The sequence below is a fragment of the Neodiprion lecontei genome, chromosome 4, assembly GCF_021901455.1.
Source record: "Neodiprion lecontei isolate iyNeoLeco1 chromosome 4, iyNeoLeco1.1, whole genome shotgun sequence".
NCBI lineage: Eukaryota > Metazoa > Arthropoda > Insecta > Hymenoptera > Diprionidae > Neodiprion > Neodiprion lecontei.
This window is the reverse complement of record NC_060263.1, coordinates 26,134,771-26,150,497: the sequence shown is the minus strand read 5'-3', so window position 1 is coordinate 26,150,497 and position 15,727 is coordinate 26,134,771. Positions and strand designations below refer to the sequence as shown.

General features: G+C 38.8%; 1 protein-coding gene across 7 annotated transcripts in view; it reads left to right on the top strand.

Moving 5' to 3' along the window:
- LOC107227717 overlaps window positions 1-7,048 on the top strand; it is an 87,968-nt gene extending 80,920 nt beyond the window's left edge. For 5 of the 7 annotated variants that reach the window (XM_046736402.1, XM_046736405.1, XM_046736404.1 and 2 more), the window contains one exon: window positions 441-3,708. In XM_046736402.1, coding sequence (XP_046592358.1) covers window positions 441-673 — 233 coding nt within the window. In that variant the 3' untranslated portion in view covers window positions 674-3,708. Of the gene's footprint in view, window positions 1-440; window positions 3,709-6,996 lie in introns of those variants that run through there. The other 2 variants (XR_006903715.1, XM_046736406.1) reach the window with 2 other exon arrangements.
- The last annotated feature ends 8,679 nt before the right edge of the window (window positions 7,049-15,727 follow it).

The following is a 15,727-nucleotide window of genomic DNA, read 5'->3' as shown; positions in this document are numbered from 1 at the left end:
ACCACTAGATGTCTCATCCCTCTCCAAAGAATAGTTGATGATCACAAATAGAGTACCTATAGCAATAGCCTACATTTGAAGACGCTTCTAATATTTAAAATATGATCACGGTGGAATTAGAGAATCTTCCAGTTACTTTTCAACTAAGTCTTTAAAAAAAAAATCCTTAATTACTTCTCTTAACCAGGAATTCTAAATATTTCACAAAAAATGATATGGACTTCAACGATTGACGTCCGGAAACGAATGTTGGGAAAAATTTTATTCGATAACTAAGATCGTGTTTTAAATTCCCTTGAAAATGGTAGCTAATAAATTAGAAGAATTTTTCTTTACCAGGGGTGAAATGATCATTGTATGGAAAATGAGCATACACTGTTCTCTGAATCCTTATCCCCCTCTGCGCAAGATGAAATTTGACGATAAATCGCATGTTACAGATGACTCGAAACGATCGTTGAAAGAGAAGGTGGCCCAACTCCGACAGGAGCGAATAGCAGCGGAGGCAAATATTAACGCCCAAGACACGCAGCTGTACCAGCATCAGTTGTCTCAGCTGAGGAGACAAAAGCTGGTACAAACCATCGAGGGTCTAAAACGAAGTTTGGAAGACCAGTCGGCAACACTGAAGCAAACTTGCCTCGAAGCTGTTCTCGACAATGACGTGAATTAGACGATATTTCTCTGCGTAAAGCGTAACCAGAGGAAAAAGAATCTCGCTGCTTAGCAGCTGCACGATTTTTTCGAAATGTCATTTAATCGTAAGTAGCAAATTGAATAGCCGTACTGAAAGGAGAGCGCAAACCGCGGCGTTCAAATGGTAAAAATATGCGTTGAGAATTACAATCGAAGCCAACATATCACCTCCAGTTGTTGTTATCTGCGGCAAGTGTTCGATTGGAGAACGTCACGTTTTTGGCAACAGATATCTTATTTCTTTCTAATATACGAATTAAAAGTGAAAGTTTGTAACTTAATCAACGTGTACGTCTGAACGTTTCAAGCTATTTCGGACGAAAACCAACGTGCCTATTTGGTTACTTACTCCCTACTATGTACAGCTTTACTATTAAACATTACGGAACAAAATCAGTCGATATTCTCCGATTAGGAACTGCAATACAGTACGGATAATGTTTGCAATGAAAGTTCCACCTCACCGCAGGATCCATCGAGACTTAATGAGGAAACAACCTGTCTCAAAAACTCATCCAACCCAAAGTGAAATTTGATGGGAAGGCAGAATTTATACTCGTAGGAAGCTCAGGACAGACTTTGAGGCGCTTAATTGCTACTCGGGTCGCCATATTTAATTCTGACGGCGAAATACGAGGATTATTGCGTTGATGATTGAACTGTTTGAGCGGTATTCGTTTGATATACAAACATGATGCATGGATCTGCTTGTACGTATAATAAGGCATCTGTTATAACGCGCTCATAGTAATTACGTGAATACACATTGATTGAGTATATTTTATATGTACAGTTAATTTCATAAGTTTCAAAAAAATTCTGTTAATCAAGATCTTCCTTAGATTTCTCGTATTTATTCTTGAGACAAGGTTAAACTGGCCGCAGTTCCAATCGTTTCCCAATTCAATATACTGCATTTTTATCACACCAATACGGGCCTATTCGATGATATTCCTTGCTCAAATGATACGTTATAAAGTGCGAGAAACAAGAAAAAAAAATCAAGTCGGGAACACACGTGTAATAATGAAAAGGTAAGAGAATCCTGAATTGTTTGATACAAGCAAAAAGAAGGAAAATAAGTATTAGGCAAATACAGTATTGTGTAAGATTATGACCGGTCTAGATTTTTCATCTGTAGTGAAACTATCAGCGGTAGTGGAAATATGCGTTTAAAAATTAACTTAACAGTGCTGTAATACAGCGATAATTCGAAATCTCATAGTTTAATGTTTATGAATTTTATTTAAAGCATCGTCGAACGCACCGATGCCGCTTTCACGTAGGTAAAACATAAATTCATTATCCGTTCTCATAGCCACGACAGTTTAAAAAATAAGTACGCTCAGGCGAACGATGTTTTCGTTTAATTTACTCCCATGTACTTGAAAGTCAGCTGTGAAAGTTGCAAGATGTACGCACATGACAGCCTAGTAAGAAATACTATATACCTACAGAACTGCATAGTACGAAATCTTTAGTACCATGTGTATAACAATCATAACATGTTCAAGATAACATTTAAAATCCTCAAATAGATCAAGTATCTCCTTAATTCATACCAAAGATAGATGTGTAGACAGAATACCTTGTGTAGTAAAATTTAGCCAGTTAGCAAGAAAATTAATAACAATTATAATTATAACTGTCCCCCATACTAGTATCATAGGTTATAGTCTTGTGTGATTAGGATATTCAAGGTAATTATTATTAGGATTTTTTAGCGTAGATGTTATAGTTGGTAATGGTTTATATATATATAACGTTGCGATGGGTAAATCCGCTTAATTTTCGTCAATCTCAATCGGATGCAATGCAATTCTTTTATTCGTTTCTTCAATTATTATTCATCAACATTAAAGATTGAATTGTTTGCATCGTTTGCAAAAAAATTTGTTTCTCATTGTTTCGCATCATTAACATACCTGCAACACCGTGACTGTTACTTCTGTTACTTCGAATGAACCTTCGATGCGCTCTTGACAAGTAGTTGATTTGTCGCGCATTTTTTTATCCTTATCGCATTACTAACCAGTATCATGTGGTGAACTCTGTTAATATTTACTTACGAATCAACTCTTCAGGTTTCCCAGATGCAACAATATGCTTTTACTCAAAGATCTTAGGGCGATAATTGATACCATGAACTACATACCTTATAACACGAAATATGAGTAGCGAACATAATGAAAATTGAAAACTTTAAAATAACGTGAAATAAAAATGATAACACGTACGTAAATGTAGCGTAAAATCTGACTGAGCCAAGTTGTACTAATCGGTATTAATCGCATGTAGTAATGAAACCGAAATCATAAATCAGGCTTGTCATGAAAAACATACGATGTAACGAACGTACTATTGGAGTTATGATACATCCGTATGTTATACATGTATATCTCACTTAATTTATTATCGTAGTTACGCATTATTGGTTAGTTTGATTGATATTCTAACACTAGATATTTCTGGCTTTAAAGTACTTAACATGTAACTACTAATATACATTCAGCCATAGTGATATTTTTGTGAGAATAGACTGATATAGAGTTATCGATTTGTTGTTGAATTATAATCGGTTATCAGTTTTTTCAGATGTGATTTATTTTAAGGTGATGCCTGCGACTGAGAGAGAAATGAATAACATAAAATATGATTACGATATATTTATTCATGTTAGATATTAGAAATCGTAGGAGTAACGTGTCCAGAGAAGATTAGTAAACAGTAGCGAACCACATATTAGCAAGTTAAAGATAAGTTAGAAAAGAAACCTTATACCTTCGAAGTTTTAAACAATGATTTTCTCGTTTTTCTTCTTGCTTCTTGTTCCATAAAATGTAAGTAATTAGTTCACCGGTTAAACCATATTATTGTCGAATAAGTTTTGTTTGTAATTGTAAGACACACCTCACTTGAACATTACACGTTGAGATTATTTACCCATTTCCAAAGTACTTGACGTAACATTCCAAGATGTCCAAAATTGAAGAGACAAAAAAAAACAAACACCGCGTAAAATTATACCAAAATTAATAATGATATGATGATGCCGATGGCTATTGTGAAGATCGCCATTATTATTATTATTATTATTATCATAATTATTATTATTTTTGTTGTTAATCATCATCACTGCTACGATCATAAACATTATGTTTTCATTATTATCGAAACCTCGCCTCTGGCCGAGTCATACTGCTGCATTGCGACCATGAAAGAATGAATTGTTGGGAAAAAATCGATGGAAAAGAGAAAAAAACCCAAGAATGGAAATTAAGATTAATGAAAATATTGTTGAAAACAATACAGAGTATATAAGGACCTCTTTACATGTATAAGTGAACAGTTTTTTTGTATATGATTATGATAAATAAATTATATTATGTCGTTGGATATAATTCGGACTCTTACTATTTTTGTATGACCTTTGTTTTGACGAGTGGAAGAATCTTCGCCAGTGGGTTACGTTGTATTCGGGTGAAGATGGCAGATCGAATTATCGGCTGTTCCACGACACGCCGAAATGCAGAAGAGGCATTGGGTTTGAGTTTGTTCATAAGGCTTGACATTAAGCAACCATGTAATTACTATTTGCAATAATTCTTAGAGATTAAAGAGATTATATTAATTTCGGAGGATTAACCAACATTTTGATTTTATTTTACGTTTTTGTAACGCGATCATAAAGGTTATCAAATTTCTTCGCGACCAACGAGGATCGACCATTGAAAGAAAAATATTCTTCATAGCAAAAACTAAAATTACAAGGTACCCGTCCTGATCTCCACTAGTAACGCTCCTCCGCTTCTCACTAAACATCAACAAAATCAAGATATCCAATTTTTTACAAGTCTTCTAAAAACCTGTAGAGACGGTGTAAAAGAATTACCTCGATTGGATTTTTTCGGTCGAGAATATGCCGATTTTCAATAATGATGGAATTGATTTCTTGATACGGTATATCGATGTACTTTCGCGGAAGGAATCGATTGCGCAGAGTTTGGAATAACTGCGAGCAGCGGGTCCAAAGTTACAGATGAAAAACCTGAGTTTTTCCTCGTATTTTCTGACCTCTTATTTACCGCTTCGAAAAGTAGCTGAAAAGTTGTACGGACGGTAAAAATGCTATTTACACCAGATTCTCGAAGAGGTGAGGGGAAAAAAAATGTCAAACTCAGAGCTACAATTTTCTAGTTTTATTTTATTTAATAAGTCTCAATTTCAGTACAATTGTTTGTATGTCAGTGTATGGTATTGTTACAAGTAGTAAAATAATATACAAGTCAGGAAACAAAGAAATGCAAAAAAATGATTGCTTATTAAACAAGAAATCCAACTATTACGTTAAGAAGCAAGAGTGCAATAAACATCACGTAAATTAGAATATGAAGAATGCTGTATGACATGGGTATTTCTGTACTTAGTGAGCGTTGCTTTTCTTTCTTCAGCCGCTTTTAATTCCAGGTTTTCCGTATCTTTACTGATTTCCTTGGGGCCTCATTAGTCCAGAAAGCATCATTCGGATTGGTGTCAAGACGAAAAAGTTCGAGTCTGCCGATTTTGAATAATTATAAAATTTATTTATTGATATTCTCTATCGACATAATTTCGCGAAAGGAATTCATCGCTCATAGTTTGGAACTGCCGCATGCAACGCGTCATAAGTTACAACCCAAAAACGAGAAAATATCCCTCGGCAGCTCTTGCTTCTCCGAGGGTTTGAAGGCCTTTTCTGGTTTACTTGGAGTTTGATCAGTCTAGAAAGTTTTATCCCAAACGATTCAGGACTCAGGATTCGCAAAAAAGAGGAAGGCCGTTCAGATTTCAGATTACCCGTTCAGATTTTTCAGCAGCAAATTTGCCGATTATGAGTAATGATGAGATTGAATTATTTATGCATTTTATCGAAGTAATTTTGCGATGAAAATTCGTTGCGCTGAGTCTCGATTCGCTGCGAACAACGGATCAAAAGTTACGGACGAAAAACAAAAATTTCTCTGTATTAGCTTCGTATTCTTGCAGCTGTTAGTCCTAGGATGATCCAAATGCGTGTTGAGTAATCCTGAGGATTCGATTAGTCTAGGAAGCGTCATTTGAATAGATTACGAGATGAAAAGTTTTATGCTGGGAGAAGAAGAATGGTTATCGAGAATGCGATAATAAAATCATATTCAAGTTAGTAACGCTATGGTAACGATTCATGATGTTCAGAAAGTGACATCAACCAAAATTTTTTTTCTCTTGACGTCATCGATCTATAGTAATAGTAACGAACAAAATCAGGTAGCCGAATTCCTCAGTCTAGAAACAACTGCGCGATAGAGCGGACGTATGAAAATCATGCTCCGCAGATTTCGAGTACCGGGTTCTCTAATTCCTGGATCCTGCGCTCCGGATACGCTAGGTGGTGAAACTCGAATTCAGAAACAAGGGCTCCGTAGTTTCTGCGTTTGGTCTCGGATTCGATTTGTATGACCCTCTCCTGACTAATTAAACCCTCAGGAACTCAGAAAACGCAGCGAAAAGTGCGTAGATCCTACAGGAGAGAAATGGCGAGCGAAAAAGCACCTTTTTCGGTTTTGATGCGTTGATAGCCTTGCTTTTTTTTTGAGTGAAAAACTTTTAGTCTCCGATTCGATTTGTATGACCCTCTCCTGACTAATTGAACCCTCAGTAACTCAGAAAACGCAGCGAAAAGAGCGTGGGATCAACAGAAAAGAAGTTACGAAGAAAAAAGCACCTGCTGAAAAATGTCGAAAACACAGGTTTTCGTTTTTCGGCTCTAACTTTTGATGCGTTGATCGCAGCGCATTGGGACTGCGCCCAATCGATTTCTCTCGCAAAATTACGTCGGAATAGTGCCACAATTAATTTATTCCAGCACTTTTGAAAATCGCGAAAATTTTCGTCAAAAATGCAAAGGGGTTAGCCTTGCTTTTTCTTCATTTTTGAAACCGAAAATTTTTAGTCTCAGATTCGATCTAAACGACCGTTTCCTGACTAATTGGACCCCCAGGAACTCAGAAAACGCAGCGAAAGGAGCGTGGGATCAACAGGAAAGAAGTTACGAAGGAAAATGCACCTGCTGAAAAATGTCGAAATCTGAGGTTCTGGTTTTTCGGCTGTAACTTTTTATCCGCTGCTCGCAGCCTATCGGGACTGCGCTAAATCGATTCGTCTCGCAAAATTGCGTCCGAATAGTGCCAGAAAAAATTTATTCCAGCACTTTTTGAATATTAATCCTCACGTAATATTTTTGATATGTTCTGATACTGAAAATATTTATTGCTATTCCAGGTACAACCCGAGGTGGTTATCGGTGGTTGTTCGAGGTGGTTGGCGATTGTTGGAGGTGGTCGGAGGTGGACGAGGAGGAGGATGAACTGAACTGAGTCTCAAAGCCCTGTTGACATAAAAGCAGCTATTCGATAGAAATTATAGTTTATAGTTTACACAGCCCATTGCATGATATTTCATTATAAATACATATGTTTCAATGTATTTAGGAATAATTTATCAAATATACAGAGATCATGTGCAAATTATAAATGAATTCGACCGCAGTTTGATGTATTTATTAGAGCTTTAACAATAAATTTAGGCTTTGTTACTTCTTTTATTTTATTATGGATGATCAAAAACATTTCCGACTAATCGTGCTGTGGAAGCATGGGGATTAAACCAAATGTAGCAAAAGATTAGAAACAGTGTATGTAGAGTACGGGTATTTTTCTAATAATGCAAATAGAATAGAATACCACGCCTTGCGAATTAGCTTTCCAGTCAGAGATGAATGATGAATTTTAAGGACTGCATTATCGTTGTTGAATACTCTACGCCTCATAGGAAACGAAAATCTGTAACGATAAAATTGATGCACCGAATCATCGTCGACTTTAACTTTTGAAATGTCCTACCATTTTCGAACACCTCCTACCTCCCCCTGCCACCTCCGACCATCAATGGCCACTTTCGACCACCCCCTATCACCTTCTGCCAGCGCCGACCACCTCCTACCATTTCCGAACACCTCCGACCATCCTATTTAGCTATATTACCAGATTAGCTATGATATGAAAAGAGAAGAATTATTCATTTCGAAATGGGATTCTATTCGACGCGCGCTCGATGTATTCCATAACATTAGTATTCATAATTATTCCAACAACTTTTCATTTGCTCTCTCGATCTTGAATTTTCATAGGCATAGAATCGAAACGTTGTTTTAGCTGGTCGCAAGTGAAGTATCAGCGTTGGGTGGAGGAGCAGAATTGTTTTTCGAAAAGTATTCGGATGGAAAAAAATTCAGAGTAACTGTAATACATCACGGATGCGCTAATTTTGAACGAGATGAAATGGATGCTTCGTATATGAGACGGTATTTAACGCTGCGTAGTGGTTTAAAGACCTAGAAAGGTGATAGGGAGAGAAAGAACGACGCTTCTTAACACTTCGAGTGTATTTTAACACACATTTGAAAGATACGAGCGAAATTTTTCATCATCCAACTGTCGCAGAACGGCAGCGTTATTAGCCGACCCGTTCACTGAAGAATATATCTTCAGTCAACGGCTGACCATCGAAGGGCCTGGCCGCTTGAGTCTGGAATCGGCAGGAGAGATAAAGTGCGTATTTCTTGTATAAAATGTGAAAGCTAAAATCATTATACATCATATCATATCATCATACCTCATACATCATACATCATACATCGTACATCATACATCATCATACAGAGTATCAAAGTTCGAAACCATAGTTTGGATGTCGGACGTTCAGAAAGTGACGTCACCAATTCAAAATCAGCTAGCCGAATTCCTCAGTCTGGAAACAACCGCGCAGTAGAGCGGACGGATGAGAGGCGCGCTCCGCAAATTTCGAGTACCGGGTTCTCAACCTCCCGGATCCCGCGCTTCAGGTTCGCTACGTATTTCGAGTCCCGGGTTCTCAACCTCCCGGATCTCGCGCTTCGGGTCCGCTACGCGGTGAAACTCGACTTCCAGGATAAGCGCTCCGTGGTTCCTGGTTCATGTTTACAATAAATTATTTCAATTCGTTTTTCGCGCAACCCCAAATTCGGTAGCTGTCGGTCCGCTAATAAAATTTCTCGACTTCCAGGATAAGCGCTCCGTGGTTCCTGGTTCATGTTTACAATAAATTATTTCAATTCGTTTTTCGCGCAACCCCAAATTCGGTAGCTGTCGGTCCGCTAATAAAATTTCTCGACTTCCAGGATAAGCGCTCCGTGGTTCCTGGTTCATGTTTACAATAAATTATTTCAATTCGTTTTTCGCGCAACCCCAAATTCGGTAGCTGTCGGTCCGCTAATAAAATTTCTCGACTTCCAGGATAAGCGCTCCGTGGTTCCTGGTTCATGTTTACAATAAATTATTTCAATTCGTTTTTCGCGCAACCCCAAATTCGGTAGCTGTCGGTCCGCTAATAAAATTTCTCGACTTCCAGGATAAGCGCTCCGTGGTTCCTGGTTCATGTTTACAATAAATTATTTCAATTCGTTTTTCGCGCAACCCCAAATTCGGTAGCTGTCGGTCCGCTAATAAAATTTCTCGACTTCCAGGATAAGCGCTCCGTGGTTCCTGGTTCATGTTTACAATAAATTATTCCAATTCGTTTTTCGCGCAACCCCAAATTCGGTAGCTGTCGGTCCGCTAATAAAATTTCTCGACTTCCAGGATAAGCGCTCCGTGGTTCCTGGTTCATGTTTACAATAAATTATTTCAATTCGTTTTTCGCGCAACCCCAAATTCGGTAGCTGTCGGTCCGCTAATAAAATTCCTATAACTTTGCAATCTTCTCATAATCTTTTTGGTAAAATATGTCGATAAAAAAATTATATCAAACCTTACACATTATTTTTGATTTGTTCTCACGCTGAAAATATTTATTAATATTCGAGGTATAACTCGAGGTGGTAGGCGGTTTTCGTTGGAGGTAGTTAGGGGTGGTTGCGGGTAATCTCGGTGATTCAGGAGGAGAAGGACGAGGATTTGTGCTCGGTGAGTAAAACACTTTTATAATATTTCATGGCAATTGTAATTATATTTTATCTGAAATATTTCAAACTTGTCATGTTTACATTAAATTATTTCAATTCATTTTTCGCGCAAGCACAAATTCAGTAGCTATGAATAAGCTTATACAATTTATTATATCATTAATTAATTAATTAATATTCCTATAATATTTAATGGCAATTGTAATTACATTTCATCTGAAATATTACAAACTTGTCACGTTTACAATAAATTATTTCAATTCATTTTTCGTGCAAGCACATATTTAGTAGCTATGAATAATCTTGTACAATTTATTATACTATTAATTAATTAATTAATATTCTTATAATATTTGATGGCAATTGTAATTATATTTCATCTGATATATTACAAACTTGTCACCTTTACAATAAATTATTTCAATTCATTTTTCGTGCAAGCACATATTCAGTAGCTATGAATAAGCTTATACAATTTATTATATTATTAATTAATTATTTGATCAATTACTCAATTATATTAATCCTTACACAATATTTTCGATGTGTTCTTATACTGAAAATATTTATTACTATTCAAGGTATAACCTGAGGTGGTTGAAGGTGGTCGGAGGTGGACGAGGAGGAGGACGAGGAGGACGAGGATTTGTGCTGGGTGAGTAAAACACTTTTATAATATTTGATGGCAATTGTAATTACATTTCATCTGAAATATTACAAACTTGTCACGTTTACAATAAATTATTTCAATTCATTTTTCGTGCAAGCACATATTCAGTAGCTATGAATAATCTTGTACAATTTATTATATTATTAATTAATTGATTAATTACATTAATCCTTACACAATATTTTTGATGTGTTCCTATACTAAAAATATTCATTACTATTCCAGGTATTACCCGAGGTGGTCGGAGGTGGACGAGGAGGAGGACGAGGTGGACGAGGAGGAGGCGGGGTGGGTCGTGGGAGAGGACCTCTCCTCTCCTCAGAGGAGGGGAGGGGGAGGGGCCGGGAAGGGGGAGAGGTGGGCGGGGAGGGGAAAGGGAAGGGAAGGGAAGGGAAGGGATGGGAAGGGAAGGGAAGGGAAGGGAAGGGGGTGGGGAGGGGGGGTGGGGAGGGGGAGGGGGAGGGAGGGCGGGAGGGAGGGAGGGCGGGAGGGCGGGAGGGAGGGCGGGAGGGAGGGCGGGAGGGAGGGAGGGAGGGAGGGCGGGCGGGGGGGGCGGGAGGGAGGGAGGGAGAGTTGGAGGGTGGGCGGGCGGGCGGGCGTGTGGGGGACTTGTACTGACATCCGTCGTCCACTACCTCCCTCCCTCCCGCCCCCCCCCCGCCCGCCCTCCCTCCCTCCCTCCCTCCCGCCCTCCCTCCCGCCCTCCCTCCCGCCCTCCCGCCCTCCCTCCCTCCCGCCCTCCCTCCCCCTCCCCCTCCCCACCCCCCTCCCCACCCCCTTCCCTTCCCTTCCCTTCCCTTCCCATCCCTTCCCTTCCCTTCCCTTCCCTTTCCCCTCCCCGCCCACCTCTCCCCCTTCCCGGCCCCTCCCCCTCCCCTCCTCTGAGGAGAGGAGAGGTCCTCTCCCACGACCCACCCCGCCTCCTCCTCGTCCACCTCGTCCTCCTCCTCGTCCACCTGGTCCTCCTCCTCGTCCACCTCCGACCACCTCGGGTAATACCTGGAATAGTAATGAATATTTTTAGTATAGAAACACATCAAAAATATTGTGTAAGGATTAATGTAATTAATCAATTAATTAATAATATAATAAATTGTACAAGATTATTCATAGCTACTGAATATGTGCTTGCACGAAAAATGAATTGAAATAATTTATTGTAAACGTGACAAGTTTGTAATATTTCAGATGAAATGTAATTACAATTGCCATCAAATATTATAAAAGTGTTTTACTCACCCAGCACAAATCCTCGTCCTCCTCGTCCTCCTCCTCGTCCACCTCCGACCACCTTCAACCACCTCAGGTTATACCTTGAATAGTAATAAATATTTTCAGTATAAGAACACATCGAAAATATTGTGTAAGGATTAATATAATTGAGTAATTGATCAAATAATTAATTAATAATATAATAAATTGTATAAGCTTATTCATAGCTACTGAATATGTGCTTGCACGAAAAATGAATTGAAATAATTTATTGTAAAGGTGACAAGTTTGTAATATATCAGATGAAATATAATTACAATTGCCATCAAATATTATAAGAATATTAATTAATTAATTAATAGTATAATAAATTGTACAAGATTATTCATAGCTACTAAATATGTGCTTGCACGAAAAATGAATTGAAATAATTTATTGTAAACGTGACAAGTTTGTAATATTTCAGATGAAATGTAATTACAATTGCCATTAAATATTATAGGAATATTAATTAATTAATTAATGATATAATAAATTGTATAAGCTTATTCATAGCTACTGAATTTGTGCTTGCGCGAAAAATGAATTGAAATAATTTAATGTAAACATGACAAGTTTGAAATATTTCAGATAAAATATAATTACAATTGCCATGAAATATTATAAAAGTGTTTTACTCACCGAGCACAAATCCTCGTCCTTCTCCTCCTGAATCACCGAGATTACCCGCAACCACCCCTAACTACCTCCAACGAAAACCGCCTACCACCTCGAGTTATACCTCGAATATTAATAAATATTTTCAGCGTGAGAACAAATCAAAAATAATGTGTAAGGTTTGATATAATTTTTTTATCGACATATTTTACCAAAAAGATTATGAGAAGATTGCAAAGTTATAGGAATTTTATTAGCGGACCGACAGCTACCGAATTTGGGGTTGCGCGAAAAACGAATTGAAATAATTTATTGTAAACATGAACCAGGAACCACGGAGCGCTTATCCTGGAAGTCGAGAAATTTTATTAGCGGACCGACAGCTACCGAATTTGGGGTTGCGCGAAAAACGAATTGAAATAATTTATTGTAAACATGAACCAGGAACCACGGAGCGCTTATCCTGGAAGTCGAGAAATTTTATTAGCGGACCGACAGCTACCGAATTTGGGGTTGCGCGAAAAACGAATTGGAATAATTTATTGTAAACATGAACCAGGAACCACGGAGCGCTTATCCTGGAAGTCGAGAAATTTTATTAGCGGACCGACAGCTACCGAATTTGGGGTTGCGCGAAAAACGAATTGAAATAATTTATTGTAAACATGAACCAGGAACCACGGAGCGCTTATCCTGGAAGTCGAGAAATTTTATTAGCGGACCGACAGCTACCGAATTTGGGGTTGCGCGAAAAACGAATTGAAATAATTTATTGTAAACATGAACCAGGAACCACGGAGCGCTTATCCTGGAAGTCGAGAAATTTTATTAGCGGACCGACAGCTACCGAATTTGGGGTTGCGCGAAAAACGAATTGAAATAATTTATTGTAAACATGAACCAGGAACCACGGAGCGCTTATCCTGGAAGTCGAGAAATTTTATTAGCGGACCGACAGCTACCGAATTTGGGGTTGCGCGAAAAACGAATTGAAATAATTTATTGTAAACATGAACCAGGAACCACGGAGCGCTTATCCTGGAAGTCGAGAAATTTTATTAGCGGACCGACAGCTACCGAATTTGGGGTTGCGCGAAAAACGAATTGAAATAATTTATTGTAAACATGAACCAGGAACCACGGAGCGCTTATCCTGGAAGTCGAGAAATTTTATTAGCGGACCGACAGCTACCGAATTTGGGGTTGCGCGAAAAACGAATTGAAATAATTTATTGTAAACATGAACCAGGAACCACGGAGCGCTTATCCTGGAAGTCGAGAAATTTTATTAGCGGACCGACAGCTACCGAATTTGGGGTTGCGCGAAAAACGAATTGAAATAATTTATTGTAAACATGAACCAGGAACCACGGAGCGCTTATCCTGGAAGTCGAGAAATTTTATTAGCGGACCGACAGCTACCGAATTTGGGGTTGCGCGAAAAACGAATTGAAATAATTTATTGTAAACATGAACCAGGAACCACGGAGCGCTTATCCTGGAAGTCGAGTTTCACCGCGTAGCGGACCCGAAGCGCGAGATCCGGGAGGTTGAGAACCCGGGACTCGAAATACGTAGCGAACCTGAAGCGCGGGATCCAGGAGGTTGAGAACCCGGTACTCGAAATTTGCGGAGCGCGCCTCTCATCCGTCCGCTCTACTGCGCGGTTGTTTCCAGACTGAGGAATTCGGCTAGCTGATTTTGAATTGGTGACGTCACTTTCTGAACGTCCGACATCCAAACTATGGTTTCGAACTTTGATACTCTGTATGATGATGTATGATGTACGATGTATGATGTATGATGTATGAGGTATGATGATATGATATGATGTATAATGATTTTAGCTTTCACATTTTATACAAGAAATACGCACTTTATCTCTCCTGCCGATTCCAGACTCAAGCGGCCAGGCCCTTCGATGGTCAGCCGTTGACTGAAGATATATTCTTCAGTGAACGGGTCGGCTAATAACGCTGCCGTTCTGCGACAGTTGGATGATGAAAAATTTCGCTCGTATCTTTCGAATGTGTGTTAAAATACACTCGAAGTGTTAAGAAGCGTCGTTCTTTCTCTCCCTATCACCTTTCTAGGTCTTTAAACCACTACGCAGCGTTAAATACCGTCTCATATACGAAGCATCCATTTCATCTCGTTCAAAATTAGCGCATCCGTGATGTATTACAGTTACTCTGAATTTTTTTCCATCCGAATACTTTTCGAAAAACAATTCTGCTCCTCCACCCAACGCTGATACTTCACTTGCGACCAGCTAAAACAACGTTTCGATTCTATGCCTATGAAAATTCAAGATCGAGAGAGCAAATGAAAAGTTGTTGGAATAATTATGAATACTAATGTTATGGAATACATCGAGCGCGCGTCGAATAGAATCCCATTTCGAAATGAATAATTCTTCTCTTTTCATATCATAGCTAATCTGGTAATATAGCTAAATAGGATGGTCGGAGGTGTTCGGAAATGGTAGGAGGTGGTCGGCGCTGGCAGAAGGTGATAGGGGGTGGTCGAAAGTGGCTATTGATGGTCGGAGGTGGCAGGGGGAGGTAGGAGGTGTTCGAAAATGGTAGGACATTTCAAAAGTTAAAGTCGACGATGATTCGGTGCATCAATTTTATCGTTACAGATTTTCGTTTCCCATGAGGCGTAGAGTATTCAACAACGATAATGCAGTCCTTAAAATTCATCATTCATCTCTGACTGGAAAGCTAATTCGCAAGGCGTGGTATTCTATTCTATTTGCATTATTAGAAAAATACCCGTACTCTACATACACTGTTTCTAATCTTTTGCTACATTTGGTTTAATCCCCATGCTTCCACAGCACGATTAGTCGGAAATGTTTTTGATTATACATAATAAAATAAAAGAAGTAACAAAGCTTAAATTTATTGTTAAAGCTCTAATGTCAATTCATTCATTGTTTGCACATGACCTCTGTATATTTGATAAACTATTCCTAAATACATTGAAACATATGTACTTATAATGAAATATCATGCAATGGGCTGTGTAAACTATAAACTATAATTTCTATCGAATAGCTGCTTTTATGTCAACAGGGCTTTGAGACTCAGTTCAGTTCGTCCTCCTCCTCGTCCACCTCCGACCACCTCCAACAATCGCCAACCACCTCGAACAACCACCGATAACCACCTCGGGTTGTACCTGGAATAGCAATAAATATTTTCAGTATAAGAACACATCAAAAACATTACGTAAGGATTCATATAATCACAGGTTCTGGTTTTTTGGCTGTAATTTCTGATCTGCTGCTCGCAGCGTATCGGGACTGCGCTTAAATGATTTGTCTCGCAAAATTACGTCGGAATAATGCCAGAACGAATTTATTCCAGCTTTTTTTAAAATCGCGAAAAATGTCGCCAAAAATGCAAATCACCCCACTACCTCATGACCCCATCACCCCACTACCCCACCACCCCATCACCCCACTA